A 16,446-nucleotide genomic window follows, 5' to 3' on the forward strand; every position below is an offset into this window, starting at 1 on the left:
GATCACGAAACCTTACCAGGGGCATACTGGCATCATTGGAACCGGGATATACTCTGAATTCGCATGTTTCAGGAGAATACCTGTCTCATGTGCGTTCAGATCAGTTGTAACAGTTGGCCCCCTAGTGGGGGTTTCATGGGGGTTTCATGGGGGTTTCATGGGGGTTGTAGTTACGTTCAAGCGAACAGAGACCTTCGGGTCTCGACGTGGTGTTGGGTTTCAATACGGGTGACGTATTCCTTAGTTTGCTAGAAGTTTAATTAAGGTCTGGTATCCCCCAGCATGAATAAACTGAGCCATGCACTAAGTATAGACTGGCGCCGTTTTGTTTGTTTTAAGGGGGCTCTGATTGGGGTCATAAAATCAATCAATGCCTTGGAAGACCCTGGGGTTAACCCGGCAGGTACTCATGTAAAACCACAGAGACGCAAGTGCACAGTCTTAGCTCAATTTTGAAGTCTTTGAAAGAAAAATATCTCTTGAAATTCTGTACGAAAATTTTCCTCTACGCCCCTGTACAATAAAAAGCTTTTCATCTCTTTGGAAAATTCGATTTTCTCTCAGATTTTCCCCTCGCTAAGTTCACTCGCGCTCAAAACTGACTCTATTTATCTTAGGGTTTTAAAACAGTGCAGTTCTTTGGCTGCCGCATAAATTTCCATGTTTTCCGTCAAGTCGGCAGAAAACTTGGCTTGCATATAACAAATGGAGGAAAACTAGTTGGTTTTCCATCTGAACCTTTTTTTTTGTTTCATTTAACACATAGACTAAGTGCTTGTGTGTCTTTGAGTCGCTACGGTTGTTATCTTTACAACAATTTCCTTTCAACGTTTGATATTTCCCGACTTGCGACTAGTTTAGTGACGGGTGATTTTTCCTACATTGCTCCGTTGAGTGTGGAAATGAGAAGTTTTCCGGTGTGTTTTGTGTAAATGAATGTGGCCCAGTGAATTTATTATAGTTTTTCTTTTTGGGTCAAGGGAATGTTGAATTTGAACGTTTGAGTTGATGATTTACGCGTGGCTTTTAAGTGTAATAGTTTCCAGTGAATAAGAAATGATCCCGGCTCCTTTTATAGTCCCCGAGGAAAACTCCTATTGAAAGAAGTGCATCCGTGAATCCGGGGCTTTCCCGACCCCTATCATATGTTTTAATTGCCATTTGATATCCCACGACATCCTTTTCCCCGGATACTTGTTCATATGTAAATCCGATTAATTATATTGGAAACAGGACGAAATCAATTCGACACGAATAAGGGCCCATTGTATCCCCCGGCAATTTTCCAACGTTCTTCTACGTCTCCGATGGATTCAGGGCTGCAGAGGGATGGTGATTCCATCATACAAAAAGTGTCGACAGTGAATATAATTGATATATACTAAGTGGTGTCAGTTAGGCAGCTTAAAGGGTGAAGTGCTTTTCTGCCCTCTTCGGGGCTCTTATGTAAAGACACTGTGCCATTACTGCTGGGGCTGGTTTTCCCTTTTCCGGTCTGGCAGGGAAATCAGATTTCATTGATAGTGACGAAAGTAGGGTGCGTGGGAGTAACACTAACAAAGTGCCGACTGTCGCCGGATTCCGAGGAAGTGAGTGAATATAGTGCTTTGCGGTGTAAAAACGGGGGGGGTTGCCTCGGTTGAACTCTCTCAAGGCGCTTCTGACGAAATGGTTGATATGGTGTCGTCCGTGAATCGGGATGGAGAAGGATCCCGCATAAAAAGTCTCATGGAGCGGACACCCAGCATTCTCAAGTCCAAGTTCCTGTCCGTGCTGGGGAATAGTAATGAGCTTTTGAATGGAATTTCGAATAAGGTTTGTATATGTATTCACATATGGGTGAGCGTGGAAATGTATGGATGTTGATGCGTACTTCTGTAGACCTGGGGTGACTACTTGGCAGTGTTATGCTTTGTCGGTTTGGTTCTGTTTTTGCAGAGGAAGTAGCGGCGGCTTTCATGTGTGCCCACATATGTATGCTTATATGCTTCGCTACCCTTCTGCATATGGGTCGAAAGTAGTCAAGAGAAATTAGAAAATTCCAATAGCAATATGCTTCCCAACTTTTGTGTGTTCACTGCAATAGGCGCCCTTGTGATTACTAAATTGCAGTCACGTTTTCCGACCGCAGGATATTAATTATAGAGTGTGAAACGTGTTTGATGCGAAAATTTGCATGCCATACGGTAATCAATGATTGTGATGGGAAAATTGTAATTATGTGAAAGGAAAAGTTGATAAGGGACTTTTTTCGTAATCATCGCTGGTTGAAGGGTTTGGGTTAGATATTTCTATTTGAAAAACAAATGAGGGCTTCGTTAGTCTTTCAATTTTCGGTTATTTATAAGGTTTTCAGATTTAGACGGAAGATGTGGGAAAACTCTTGTCTATAGACAATAGAACAGCCGATACTATGGTGCGCTGACGTTCGGAGAAATAATTAATCCTGTCGTGCTAGCAAATACATTTTTGCCTAGCGGATCAATTCAGGCAATTGCGAAACATTTACTTGTTTATGTGCTGCTGTGAAACAGCTGAAAGAATACAACAATCTGGGAGTGTTGTTTTTGTGCGTGCTATAAAATTTCCGAGGTTGAAACGGAAAGTTGGAAGGAGGAGGAGGGATTGAGGAGAAAATCTTCAAAGCAGTATTGGGTAGGTGGAGGGGTCTAGCGTGTGTGTATTTTATTTTTCGTAATTGATTGTCCTTTTTACTTCTTTTATTTCTAGTTTTCTCTATTTTTATTTTCGACTTGGCACAGTTTCAGCAGATTTTAGATTCTATCCAATACCAACACTAGCATTTGGGCTTGGACGATCCTACCTACTTAAAAAATATATAAGGGCTCTGGTGGTGGTGGCCGGTAACGGCTTAGTGGGAAAATCCTTCGAGAACTCCCCGCAACATCGAGTACTTTTGCCGAATGATTTATTTCTGCATGGTTTGAACCGAACAGTGTCCGGGTAGCTGAAGTGGTTAGAGCGGTGGGCTCTAAAGTCTGTTCAGCTAGCGGTCTACAAGGCCGGCAAAGAGTTTGAAGAGGGTGAGATTTAGGAAGATTCTACGTTGTCGGAGGTAAGGGAGATGAAAAGTACGGAGGCGGTCTGGATAGTCAACATGGGGGCGGTTCATCTTGAAGAAAAGCGAGCGAGTGAATTTTAGCTGTATCTTTTCTATGACAAGACACACAATTACGGGGGGGGGGGGACAAAATCATGGAACAACATGGAACACGAGGGAGTAAATAAGCATTATGGAAGGTTGAAGCCAGGTGAAATCAGTACAGGAACGCAATATGAAACTTGACATTTTGGAAGCATGTTTGGTGTTATCGAAGTAGTGGTTGTCAAAACGGAGTTTATCGTCGAAGTTTACTCCATTGTCGAGGATGGAGTTCAGATAGGACAGAGAGCAACCACCAAGAGTGTAGGAGAAAGGGGTGGGCTAGGTTTTAAGTGAATAACACATCGTGTGGCATTTGTGACATTAAGAGCTAACTTGTTAACCGTGCACCAAAGGACCAAAGTATCCAGATTTGCCTGTAGGGAACCGCAATCCATTGGGGATGAAACAGGGGAAAACAGATTGAGGTCCTCGGCGTATATTAAGGAAGGACAAGTGATGATAGAGGGGAAGTCGTTAATAAAGAATAAAAATGAAAGAGGTCCTAGAATGGATCCTTGTAGCACACCAGAGGAGGGGAAAAAGGACTAGAATTGCAACCATCAAAGGAAACACTACAGGATCCTAAGAAGGAGTGGGGGCAAGCCACCAGCTGGTGGCAGTGGGATTTGTTATATTGACTGGATGTCGGATACCATTCGGGTAATAATCTCGGGAGAGCGCAATGCTGACCACATTGCCTCCCACATTGCAACATAGTGCTGTAGTGTACCGTTTCGGTCGTGAATCAAGTGCTCTAACACACTTTAAGGCCCTGATCCAATTGCATTGTTGCGCCAACGATAACGACAATAATTGGTCGTAACTCACTGAAGATTCACTCTATACATGGGGCATCTCTAAATCGCGACTGAGGATGGGCTCGCTTCTGGCACTCGGGTCTTGAGTTATCCATCTCCACGAGTAGGGTCTACTGGGATGGTTTTTTACTTTCCTTAATGTTGTGCGATATACTGGACATGTGGAAATTTCGGAGCTGAAACGCCTTCCATATCCTCGATCATAGCTAGTTTAGAAGTGTACTAGCGCGTGTCGGCAGGACACTTAAGTACACCTATCAAAATGTGGTGGGATACTAATTGTCATTTGGTCATTTGGTGAGGGTGTTCTTTGAACACTTCGATCCCTCACGTGTCATTGCACAAAATTCATGTGCTATTTCCGGTTCTTTGGTCTGCACCGGATCCTGGAAAATAAACAAGGGGATACGCGCGAGCCTACAGAATGGCTAACTCGGGAGCCAAAACTGTAATAAAAATAAAAATAATTGCAGCTCGACCGCGAGCGTGAGGCCGTAAAACTCCGCACCCAAGTGCCGCGATCGAAAAGGAGGATTCACGACGGATGATATTCTTGATCAATGTTTCCCCTTCCTCAGATGTATTGTGAAGCGCGGCCTCTGAGACTCCCGCCCTGCATTGACATTCCCAGGTTATTATATTGGAAGATGTCCCTTTTCTAGATTGTCTCTGGAAAAGGCGAATAAAGGACTGCATTTCTCACAATGACGCGGACACTACAGGGAATCTCGCGAACCGATCGCTTCTAACTGAGACTGCCAATGGTCCTGTCCGCACCTAGGACAGGGATCCGAAGCCTGCTTACGATGAGTTGCCTAAGCGAATTTCCAAATTTTCTTGTTGCAGCATCAACTGCCAAGGCTGAATGGTCCTCTGGGTTGGAGGGAGTAGCCCCTGTTGGACAGATTTAACCAGTTTCGTCCCAGTAGAGGGTGTTCCAACCGTTCCACAATCTTAAGCACGGCTTCGGAGAATCCATCGAAGCTTTCATCTGGCTGCTGTAATCATTTCCAGATTTGATCACGCAGGTCGTAGTTGGAACGCGAATCCTTCAAGAGTTCTCATAGTGCCATAGGGTCCGGCAATGTTGCCAGTACTAGTCAGCGGCCATCTGGGTAAATAACATGTGAGCATGCTGGCATAGCAACTCGAGTTCGTCGCCCAGGGTAGACTAACGCACTAACGCCTCTACCTGAAACAGGGAGTGCTTCGCTGGAATTGCGTTTCCCTGCCCCGTGAATTTCCCGTTCCAGGAGTTTATAATGTGAACTATCCTGTCCGCGGATAGTGCGGAACGTGATCGGGATGGCAGTGGGGAGAAAATCGGCAGTTCGGCAGTGCAAGTGACCGTCTACCAATGTCCAGCTAGCTTAATTTTATCTGACACTCTTAATCTCAGGGTAGCTGGTTCGGACCCTACTTTGGGCGCCATTTACAATGACTATTAAAATGGATTATTGATGGTCAAACGACCATCCTTAGGGGCCGGAGGCGACCAAGAGGAAAGAGCTAAAAAATGGCGAAATTGACCGTGAAGATCCACATATGCTTTCGTCTTTTCGTTGGCCAGGTCCAGTTTAACGATTCGTAGCCATGCTTTGGTGGCATAAGTGGTTTCACTTCCATAAAGCCCCATGTCATCGGATGCTTCGCAACTGCTACACCACTGCTAGGTCGTCTGCAAAACTAATCCACATTGCCTTCTTTGGTACATGAAGACCAAACAGATTGTCATACATTATGTTCCTGTCGTATATCATCTTTTAGAATATCTTCCTCACAGTGTTTAAAAGGCTAATTGGGCGGTATGATGAGGGTGCGCCCGGTGATTTTTGGGGCTGCAGTAGCAGAATCAAACCCTGCTTCTTTCACTGGACTTCCACTCCTTCAACCATGCATTATTAAAATTTGCTTATGAACAATGCGAGTCTGATTTTAACTGCCAACTTCAAGGCTTTGTTCGGATTGATGTCTAATCCCGAAGCTTTATTATCCACAATTTACTGCAGATCTCTCGTAGTTCCTCCTCGGTCACCGCCGGGATGGAGAGGGAGAGTGGCTGGTACTTCACTTGCGGTGATTTTTGCCCACGAATCGGGTTTATTACGATCCGGTAAGCAGTGCCTCATGGGCTAGTATTTACCTGAAGACACAGTTCCCTTTAGCAATTCCGGTTACTTGCCCGTATGACCTTCTTAAGGCTGTTTCGAAGATAGCAATATTCTTCCCTTATCTGCCGATGTTCCGGATTCTCCGTTGTCCTTTGGCGAAGTCTTCTCGCTCACAGACGCAATGATCTGAACAGCGAGATTTTCTGGCTCGGTCAGTAGTTTGGTTTTCTACTGTCGTGGGACTTCCGTCGCGGCATTGTAGACTGCATACCTCGGTTACTCGCTGACATAGCTGACTCATTTTTTCCAGCGCCGTTCCGCCCGTGACCTCCTCCTAAATGCGCAAGGAATGTCTCTTCCTCGGAAGCTCCAATGGGCCAGCCAGCCCTCCTAGTTCTTCCACTTCTGTTGCGCATTCGACTGTCGCCTCCTCTATTTCTGATGTTGGCAAAAATGGTCTGGTGCTCAGACCATCCCTCTCGCCAACGAAGTTCAGAGGTAACCCAAATCGACGATCAATTTTAGCTCTCTGCCTCGGAAGGGCATGTTTGCCCTTACAATGGCTTGCCCTCCGCCTGCCTATATCACTGTGTTTCCGGATGAGTTCTTTACCCATGTAACACTCATAATTTCGGGAAGATTTGCAGATTACCGCCATGTCCACATTCGACTCTTCAATGATTTGCGAGAGCAAGTTTTGAGCTGACTCGTAATGGTTGAGGTTGATTAGGATCAACTTCTTTTAGACCTATGGTTCAGCTGCCTTCTGTATACCGGAGACCTGCTACTATTTGCAGCGTTCCGATTGTCCACTCCCTCTTTTCCTTTGCACAACATGCATCGTGGATCTCCAATTCAATCATTGATAAGAAAGCCCTCCTCCCCACACTGCCCGCATCTTTTCGACCTATCGTGTTCACTAGTATATGCTGCTGCAAAGCGTACGAACTCGAGGCATCTGAAGCATCTCTTGAGGGAAACTTGCTTCCTAAGTCTTCACATGACCCAACCTATTCTTGCCTTACCCGCGGCAACCAGTTTAACTCCTGATTCCACCGGGAAGTAATAAGAGCAGTTTGTGCACCCCCATACGTCTACTTCATCCTCTTTATTGCATCAGGGTAATAATCTCGGGCGAGCGCAATGCTGACCACATTGCCCCCTACAGGGTTCTGTAATCCTGTAGTGTACCGTTACGGTCTTGTATGAAGTGGTCTGACACACTTCAAGGCCCTGATCCAATATGGATTGTTGCATCAATGATTATTATTATTAAGGTCATCGACGTAGGGGATATCTTCTTTCTTGATTATTTCCGGGTAAATCTTCTTTTTTTCCTTCTTCCTGCCCACCTTTGCCCAAAGCTCGGGTTTTCGAGCTGGAAGTGTCTTCCTCTTTTGTTAAAGTTAGGGCAGTAATCAAGGAACTATCCGGAACATTCGCTGGCTCAGCTCTCCTTGAAGAAAAAGCTTTTTTTCTTCTTAGCCGTTTGCTGGGTACCAAGAGTTTCGTCGTCGGATTTCGCCTCTACTCCGTTTACCTGCGTTCTCATCTACCTTATATTGAGGTGGTGTCACCTGCGTTTCTAGTGTGACTTTCCCTGATATTTCGGTGGATACTCCTCCTCTCCTTGATGAGCTTACAGAGTTCATTTATGCGTTCTCCTAGGGAAAGAAACGTTGTTACAGTTTGCTGCTTTCTACGCTCATCTTTTACAAGATCAGCATTCATGTCGATCTGAGGGCTGCCTACGGGTAACGTTTATCTTGGTGGTGACCTTCTTAGGATAAGGATCCAGTGTATATCTTATTTTCACTCCACTACCATATCTTGTGACATTAGAGGCAAAAGTAGCCAAATTTCCCACTACTGAGGCATTGCGGTCGCTGGATATCGAATGCCGGAGGCCTCCAAAAAACTGCCATCTGATCCTCTTTCGTATTCCATATTTGGTTTGATTTCTGGGGTAGTGATCTTCGCAGCAGTCCAATATTGAGTTTGGCTCCATTGTTTGACTTCTCAAGTTATTCCTTTTTGAGGATTGTACGGGGGAATTGGGGCGCGGTATGAGGTCGTGCCACTTGATCGTTGCAGTTTTCATTTCTGCTGCCATTATTTTGTTATTGATTTCTGTACTCGTAAGGACACCACGAGTTTTCATGATACCATAGCTCCCAGTAGCACGGTAAGGTCAGGCTTATCCACTGAGGCAACCAGGTATCAGGGAGGCTCCGTTCGGATACACTCAGTTAACATTGACAATATGGTAAGGTTTGCAAAATACTCGGGATTGGGAGAGCTGTTTTTGGACAATCTAGCCTGACTCTGTAGCGGTTTGTAAATAGTAGGGTCATTTCATACAGAGGGTGGTTACACATATTGATGGTCTTAGGAGACGAAAGGCTTGGCTCCTAGAGGGTCCATATTGACTTTCACTGTTTGACTCTAGTGAAAGTAGGACGTGCGAACTCTTGGCCGCGTTCGAGAAAAGAATCCTCCGAAGAATTTTTTTGCCCCCTCCATGAGGAAGGACGATTCCCTATTGCCTACATAACGACGAAATCTATGAGCGATACCATGACCGTCCGGTTGTGGATAAAATCCGGCTCAATAGGTTACGGTGGATGATCCCACCCGGAAAGTCTATAAGGGCAATATCTTTGGTAGAAAAAGAAGACGAGGCAGACCCTGCCTAAGATGGAGCAATGGCGTAGGCCAGGACGGCAGACAGCTTTTAGGGATATCGAATTGGTGGACCTCGGCGCAGAATCGGGATGTCTGGAGTTCTTTATTAAGGCAGGCCTAGACCGGATACCGATTGTTGCGCCGTTGATGATGATGATGCTTACGCATTGGTTCGAAATACGGTTTATGGTATAGGATTAAGGATCTCCGTACTCGCTCTTTTTGAAGTGCACCATATGATTAGTTGTTCCAATGTGCTACTCTTATGTAGCAACGTACGAGGGACACACACAGAACAGTGTCAACTTGATCTTGGTAGTGAGATAACTGCATTGTCAGATTTTAGACAAGGCAGTGAAAGTGGATCTGGCGCTGTTAATGTATCGGGCGACATTCAGTTCGGGGCCACTGATGGCAAAAATCACGCTTCTTAGATATACAAATTGATCAGCACCTTTGATGCTGTACTCAATAAAGCAAATACGGAAAGTCTGACGACTCGTCAGACTGAGAACCTTGGGTTGGTTGGTGCTTATATCAAACTCCACTTGCCTTTTTTCAAATCCAGAGCCACACAGGGTCCATGACGCGATGAGACAGCAAACAGATGTGATCACCGTAAGCGAGGTATTTGAAGAAAGACATAATGGTTCATTGAGCTTGTCCACGTTCTCGGGACAAGGCAGAATGAAGGACGTCATCGATAGCAAGAAGAAATAATATCAATGATAAGCTGCAAACTTGGCGGACTCCTCCTTCGACTTTAAGTCTTTTTTGAGATTTTTTCTCGATGCATCCCATGACATTTTACGCCATCATATTGCGCTCCGATTATAGCTATTAGTTTCACCGGAATGTCCCTCCTACGTAAATCGCACCATATGCACTTCCTGTTGACGTTGTCGAAAGCTTTCTCGAAATCGTATCGTCCTCAATTGTCACACTGAAAGCGGGTACCTATCTCTGGAATCTTAGCGATTATTCCCTTTAATTATTGGACTTCCGAATGAGTGGAGGAGGAAATTCACCGGACGAGATACGCTTATCAATCGTTGTGAAGTGTTTTTTCCACCTTTTCAACTGTTGATGAGGTTTCGACGGTTAACGTCCTTGACAGGATCAATGAAAGATGTGCGACCACACGGAAGTTCTTTCGCGATGCGATATACGATACACTCCTAAAATCATTGCGTTCTCTGGCAATTTCCGTTTCCCTGACCAGTGCAATAGTCAATTCTCATTTTTCATGGCACACAGTACGCTGAACTTGTCAAGAATTTGCTCGGTATTGAAGTTCGCGCGTGTCATGTCTGTCATCACTTGCAGCTGTCAATTGAGCCTTCAATCCTTTCCGTGCATCAATCCGTTTCCACGATTCCGAAGTCAACCAGATCTCAAGACGCATCTTTGGGAAGTGGCCCATGATCTTAGTGCAAGCCCTGTGCTCGAAAAGTGTGTTAGTGTCTTACTTATGACGAGGCAGTAGAGCTGCAGAAATCCACGAACCTCCCCCTCCTTCCATTATTGTTACAGTCATCAGGAATGTGCTGCCACATCATATGTTCGGGCCAGGTGTGTCGGACCCACCTTGGCATTCGGATCATCCATCACGATCACAACGCTACTTTTAGGAAACCTCTCATGAACTGGAAGGAATAATTGGAACCCGTGGCAGCGAGCTTGGCCGATGATGGATGCTTTAGTAGTTGGTGCAAGCCCTTCATAGAATTAGGGTACTTCTTGATGATGATGACTCTATTGAACTCTTTCCCCACTGTTTCCACGCTCAATTCGTTCGTGATATCACTACCTATCTCTAAATGAGTCCTTTTAATATTTAGGTGTCTTACATTGATTTTTTTGTTGGGGATGCTGGGAGTCCTGAGTCTGGATAATGGAAACCATCAGTCAACTTACATTGATCTGCTCCCTTGCGATTTCCTGTCAATCCCTCTATTTCAAAATTGTCCTCAATGTCAAATCCTATTATCGGGTGATCCGACGTAGAGAGTTCATCCGGCGCCCTACAGTAGTTGATTAGCCTGTTTATAAGAGTATTTCTTAGCGTTATATCTAGGAAGGTTTACTTGGTGCTAGTCATGAAGGTTAGGGTGTTACCTATATTGCAAAGGATAAATTCGAGAAGTTACTCATCTCTACGATAACGTCGTTGCTTCTCCAGATTTTACCAATTGCATTGGCGTCACAGCTGAGAAGAAGTCGTAATACTTCGCCATTCTAATAACTAGTTCTGGTGGGATTTAGGGGGTGTCTTCTAGGAAGTACCTAAATGCCACGACTGTTTCTCGAGTGGGCAGCAACGAGATCACAGCGCAGATGTCATTTGTTGTTTTACCGGCTAAGGACTTTTTATAAGCTCTGGTGTCATCTGTTCATGAATCTTTTGGTTGTAGTCCTCGCAGTAGTTCGCTGGATCGGCGGCGGCGGGAGAGCTCTGGTCTACAACAACACCATTAGGTCTTGCGTCTGGCGCGCTGCATGGATTAAATCCAGTTCATGCAGGTTTTCCCGTATGACAGTTATCGTAACTTTACTGCGCTCCAATTTGCCTCTGACCTCACCATCGCGTTACACCTCTCTCTTTCACCCGTGGACCTCGGGTAAGGGAACAGGCTCCGGGTCCTCGGGTGTAGCGGCGCATTTGGGACAATCGAGGGATTCGTACAAAATCCGAAGCAATGCAAGTATTTTCTGTATCCACCGTGTTCGGTAAAGAAATGTGTTAGGTGCTAATTCAGATCTCCATGTTTCCGCTCAACCTATCTCATACACGGGATCAGTGTATGTGTCCAATGGTTATTTCCGGAACTATCCTACCTCTCAATGCCATTCTAGTCCGCAGTCATATCGGCCGTATTCGCCATCCTTTTCTTTGTTCGTTGGAAAATCCTAGAGTTCGATGCATTTCTGCATGCGCCGCATACTCTTAGCACTATTGGCCGGTACACCGAATTCACCCCTTTTCAGTTCACCGTGTTGTCCATCTCTAGGATAAGCAGTCGTTAACTATACTTCCGCTATCCAACATTGGGCATTATCGTTTCTAGAGATAAACTAGCCTCTGCTGTTTTTCTCACGCATCGTTCAAACAAAGTTGCTTATGAATCCTGCGATTTTAGAAGGCCTTGTTCGGATTCTCGTCCTCCGGTTATTTGCCTGTATGGCCTTCTTAAGGCTGCTTCGAAGATAGCAATACTCTTCCTCCATCTGCCGATGTTCTGGATTCTCCTTTGTTTTTGGCGAAGCCTCCTCGATCGTAAAGTAATGATCTCAATAGCGAGATTTCCTGGTTTATTCAGCAGTTTGGTACTGTGTTGGCCCCCCGTCGCGGTACTGTATGTCACATAACTCGGTTACTCGCTGATATAGCAGACACACTTTTTCGAGCGCCGTTCCGCTCGGAATGTGACCTCCTCCTAAAGCCACCAGGAATGTCTCTTCCTTGAAAGCTCCAGTGGGCAAGTCAGACCTCCTGGTTCCTCCACTTCTGTTGCGCATTCGACTGTCGCCTCCTCCATTTCTGATGAAAAGATGTCCTGATGGTCACTGCGGGTGTAGTGTTCACTCACCCACCAGACCAATCCTCCCGCCAACGAGGTTCAGAAGTAAATTAGATCGATGATCAAGCCTAGCTCCCCGCCCCGGAAGAGCATGCATCCAACGTTGGCTAGTGCCATGTCCAGGTTCGGGATGGCTTCGATCAGGATTTGGCCGCAGGCGCTGGTGAATGCACTTCCTCAGTGAAAGATCCATGCATTGAAATTGCCGCCAATAATTTTGGGGCTGTGGTCTCTAGCGTCCAGCACCAAGCCTTCTAGTGACTCCCCATATAGCATTCATCCCCTGAGTACAAAACAAATATCCTTTCGTGGTGTAACCTCGCTTAGGTCATTGCATTCGATTATCATCTCCTCTTTTTGAGCTTCCACTTCTGCTTGTTCACCTAGCACCTATTGCACCTAGTCGTAAAAACTATCCACTGTTTTCTGGCTAGATTTGTTGAGTTCCAACATCAGGTCTCCCTTCTGCGTGCGTCTATTATGAGTTACACTACCTCCAGATCTGTCAATTTCGTTTCAGTTTTGACCTACCTAAGGACATCGACGTACGATATATCTCCTTTCGTGGTTATTTCCGGGTGAATCTTCTTTTTTTCCTTCTTCCTGCTCACCTTTGCCCATTGCTCGGGTTTTCGAGCTGCAGGTGTCTTTCCCTTTTGTCAAAGTTAGGGCAGGAATCGAAGAACTATCAGCTTTCTTTGAAGAAGAAGCTTTTTTTCTTCTTAACCGCTTACTGAGTACCAAGGGTTTCGTCGTCGGATTTCGCCCCTACTCCGTTTACCTGCGTTCTCATCTACCTTATATTGGGTAGGTGTCACATGGGTTTCTCGCGTGACTTTCCCAGATGATGCTTCAGCGTTTTTGTCTTCCACCGCCCTAATATACGACAAGTGAAGGTCCAGTATTAGAGCCCTTATATTTCGGTGGATACTCCTCCCCCCTTGATGAACTTACAAAGTTCATTTATGAGTTCTCCCAGTGAAAGAAACGCTGTTGCAGTTTGTTGCCTCGTACGCTTGTCTTTTACAACATCAGCATTCATGTCCATCTGAGGACTGCCTACGGGTAACGTTGCTTTTGGTGGTGAACCTCTAAGCTTTGAGCTCTTGGAATAAGGATCCGGTGTGGATTTCATTTCCACTCCAATACTATCTCTTGTGTTATTAGAGGCCAAAGTAGGCAAATTTCCCACCACTGAGGCACTGCGGTCGCTGGATATCGACGGCCGGGTACCTGCTTATCCACCTACAAAAAACTGCCATTTGGTTCTCTTTCGTCCTCCATGTTTGGTTTCACTTCTGGAGTAGTGGTCTTCACAGCAGTCCAATATTGAGCTTGGCTCCGTTATTTGACTTTCTAAGTTCTTCTTCTTTTTTGCGGATTGCCCGCGCCCATTTGGGTGGGTATGAGGTCCTTCCACTTGTTCGTTGCTGTTTTTATTTCCGCTGCCATTATTTTCTTATGATTCCTGTACTCGTAAGGACGCCACGAGTTTTCTTGATACCGTAGCTCTCAATAACACGGTAAGGTCCGGCTTATCCACTGAGGCAACCAGGTATCAGCGATTGTTCCCTATGATTATAGTCAGATTGGGAGAGCTGTTTTTGGACTCTCTAGGCTAGATCTGTAGTGGTTTGCAAATAGTAGGGTAATTTCGTACAGAGGGTGGTTACCATGACATGTTGATGGTCTTAGGAGACAAGAGGCTCGGTTCCTAGAGGGTCCACGTTGACTTTCCGGAAAGTGATACATTGACTATATTCTGCTCCATTCTTACCGACCACTGTTTGACTCCAGTGAAGGTAAGACGTGAGACTGTTTTTCTCGGGATATAGCAATGAGATTGGTTTGAATCTTCTGACGGGCATACAAGGAAATCTCACAATGGCAGAGAGATTATCATTGGAAACACCGAATGCCCTTAAGAGGGGCTATTAACCACTATTAACCACGTCTGCGTGCTGTCAGTGTCCGCATCTGGAATGTGCTTAGCAAAGAACTCCAAAAATTGTGGTTTTGGGTCGATTCCATAAATTAAATCTCTCGAATAACTCCGTGACGTCCTGGTATGTGTCATAGTTTCATCTAAGGCAATGCTTGACACCTTCCGCAATAGAGTTCGCGATCTTGGTTCCCAAAAACTAAAACTTCCTAGGAATGCACGAGAACCATCAGGATTATTGCCCTGTGCGGTAGGAGGTTCGACTCTATGGTGAGCTGTGTCGAATGAAACAGTTTCTGTAATGTAGACTCTGGCAACCTCCAGCAATCATATATGAACCTCTTCACTACAGCTAAACAGGAAATTCTGAATGATTTCAAAATTGTTGTTTTTCTTGTTGCTTTGTTTTCAATTGGCAAAGGCAGGATGTCCTTTTCGATTTTTTTCGGACTATGTCATCTCCATGAATTATGCAAATCTTTTCTAAAGAAGGTTCGCTGTATAGGTAAGACTCATGGTCTCTGATAGAAGTATCTAAATTTGAATTTGACCCACATTTACAAATTTAATGATGCTTTGAAAATCGCGAAGTTTAAAGGTTCAGGATTTTATTTAAATTAGCCCCAGAGTGGATTCATCCAAATGTCCATGACCACCCCTACCCACCCTAATATATTCATGTATATCTGCAAGACTTTTCTAATTAAACTCACTCAAAACTCATTTGCTTCTTGGTTGCTATTTCAAGTTTCATCTATCTTGCGTTCATCCCTTCCAACCAGAACAACAATGCTTGATAAAGACGCCCCCATTATGGCGGTTGATACAAGGCAGCACAGAAAGGAAGTTCCTGCAATATTGCCTGGGTAGATGGAGGTCAGGGTCGAAAAGGCAATATATTATGTGTCTGCGGATTTTCCTCGTCTCACACAGGATTATGGTTAAAGTGGTGCATGCAGGGTAGTATGCTGGCTGGAAGAGGCGCACAACTGCAAACAAAAGAGGAGATGAAGGTGCCAGGAAAATGGAAAACTGAGTGCCAAGCATGAAAAGTGATTGCCGATTAAAGAGTCTACTGGATGTCTTACAAGTTCAAAAATAGAAGCTAATCAATTTCACTCGTGATCCAATTAAATCGAGCGCTGAATATAGCCTTATTTGTGATCGGTGTCACTTGATGGGAGCCATTATTTCCACTTAGGGAGTCTTGTTTGCTCATAATGGGCGAAGGTGTTTCGAGCCGGTTGACGAGTTGGTTTCAGTTATGCGTTTGATAAGGTGTTTACTCGTTGGTTGCAATCGTACGGGTGACAGTGAAACAGAGAGAGTTTTCCAGCCCCCGGGGGGAAGGTCGTTGATAATGATCATTCGTTTATTATGAACAAAAGACTTGGCGTTCTGTTTATGGTGTTTACAAGTCTACCCAGGCTTACATTGAACTGATATGAACTTGAATAAAATTACGAGACAGAATTATGGGAAATATTTGCATATTCATATTTGCCTACGCGAATAGGGGCTTTGTTGCCGAGTAGATAATCAAAGTGAAAGCAGGTCTATATCTACAAATGGTGGATATCTACTTTCGCAACTTCCAAGAAGCATTTGCATACTTTGAATGGGCATTTTTCATTCCTCTCGCTTCTGACTCTCCTCGATATCGATTTGAGGAATTGGCACCGTATCCTAGCATGGCGATGACAAAAAATAACCTTGAACTTAGCCCTGTACATGTATATAAGGATTCGGAGAATGAAGTCTATAAAATCAGACTTAGGAGTGCAAACTATTGCCTGGCGTCGGGGATTTCTACAGATTGAATTCGTTGTATATTCTTCGGAAATTGAATCCTTCAACTAATGGTTGTTTAGAAGCCAAGTCAGAAGGATAACTTATGAGCCATAATTCATCATATGTTGATATTCAAGTTTTATCAGATGTAATGGGTGGGGCTTTCATATGCTCCATTTGGCTCAAAGCAAGGACTTTTATTACAACTGGGTTATTGCATTTATCCATTTTAGTCCCACGAGTCCCCGCTGGAATGACTATTTTAAAAATTGATTCTAAAATTGGAGAAGTATTTCTTGGAAAAGTGATGAAGGCTCCGATAAGATATTAGACGCTACGCAAGCAAGCTGAC

General features: G+C 44.7%; 1 protein-coding gene across 2 annotated transcripts in view; it reads left to right on the forward strand.

Moving 5' to 3' along the window:
* Positions 1-630: 630 nt before the first annotated feature.
* The window catches only part of LOC119652867 (uncharacterized protein KIAA0513), a 37,961-nt gene continuing 22,145 nt past the window's right edge, over positions 631-16,446 (forward strand). For both annotated transcript variants that reach the window (XM_038057224.1, XM_038057225.1), the window contains exon 1: positions 631-1,815. In XM_038057224.1, the coding sequence (XP_037913152.1) occupies positions 1,669-1,815 (147 nt within the window). In that variant the 5' untranslated portion in view covers positions 631-1,668. The remainder of the gene's footprint in view (positions 1,816-16,446) is intronic.

The sequence above is a fragment of the Hermetia illucens genome, chromosome 3 (genome assembly GCF_905115235.1).
Source record: "Hermetia illucens chromosome 3, iHerIll2.2.curated.20191125, whole genome shotgun sequence".
NCBI classification, from domain to species: Eukaryota; Metazoa; Arthropoda; class Insecta; order Diptera; family Stratiomyidae; genus Hermetia; species Hermetia illucens.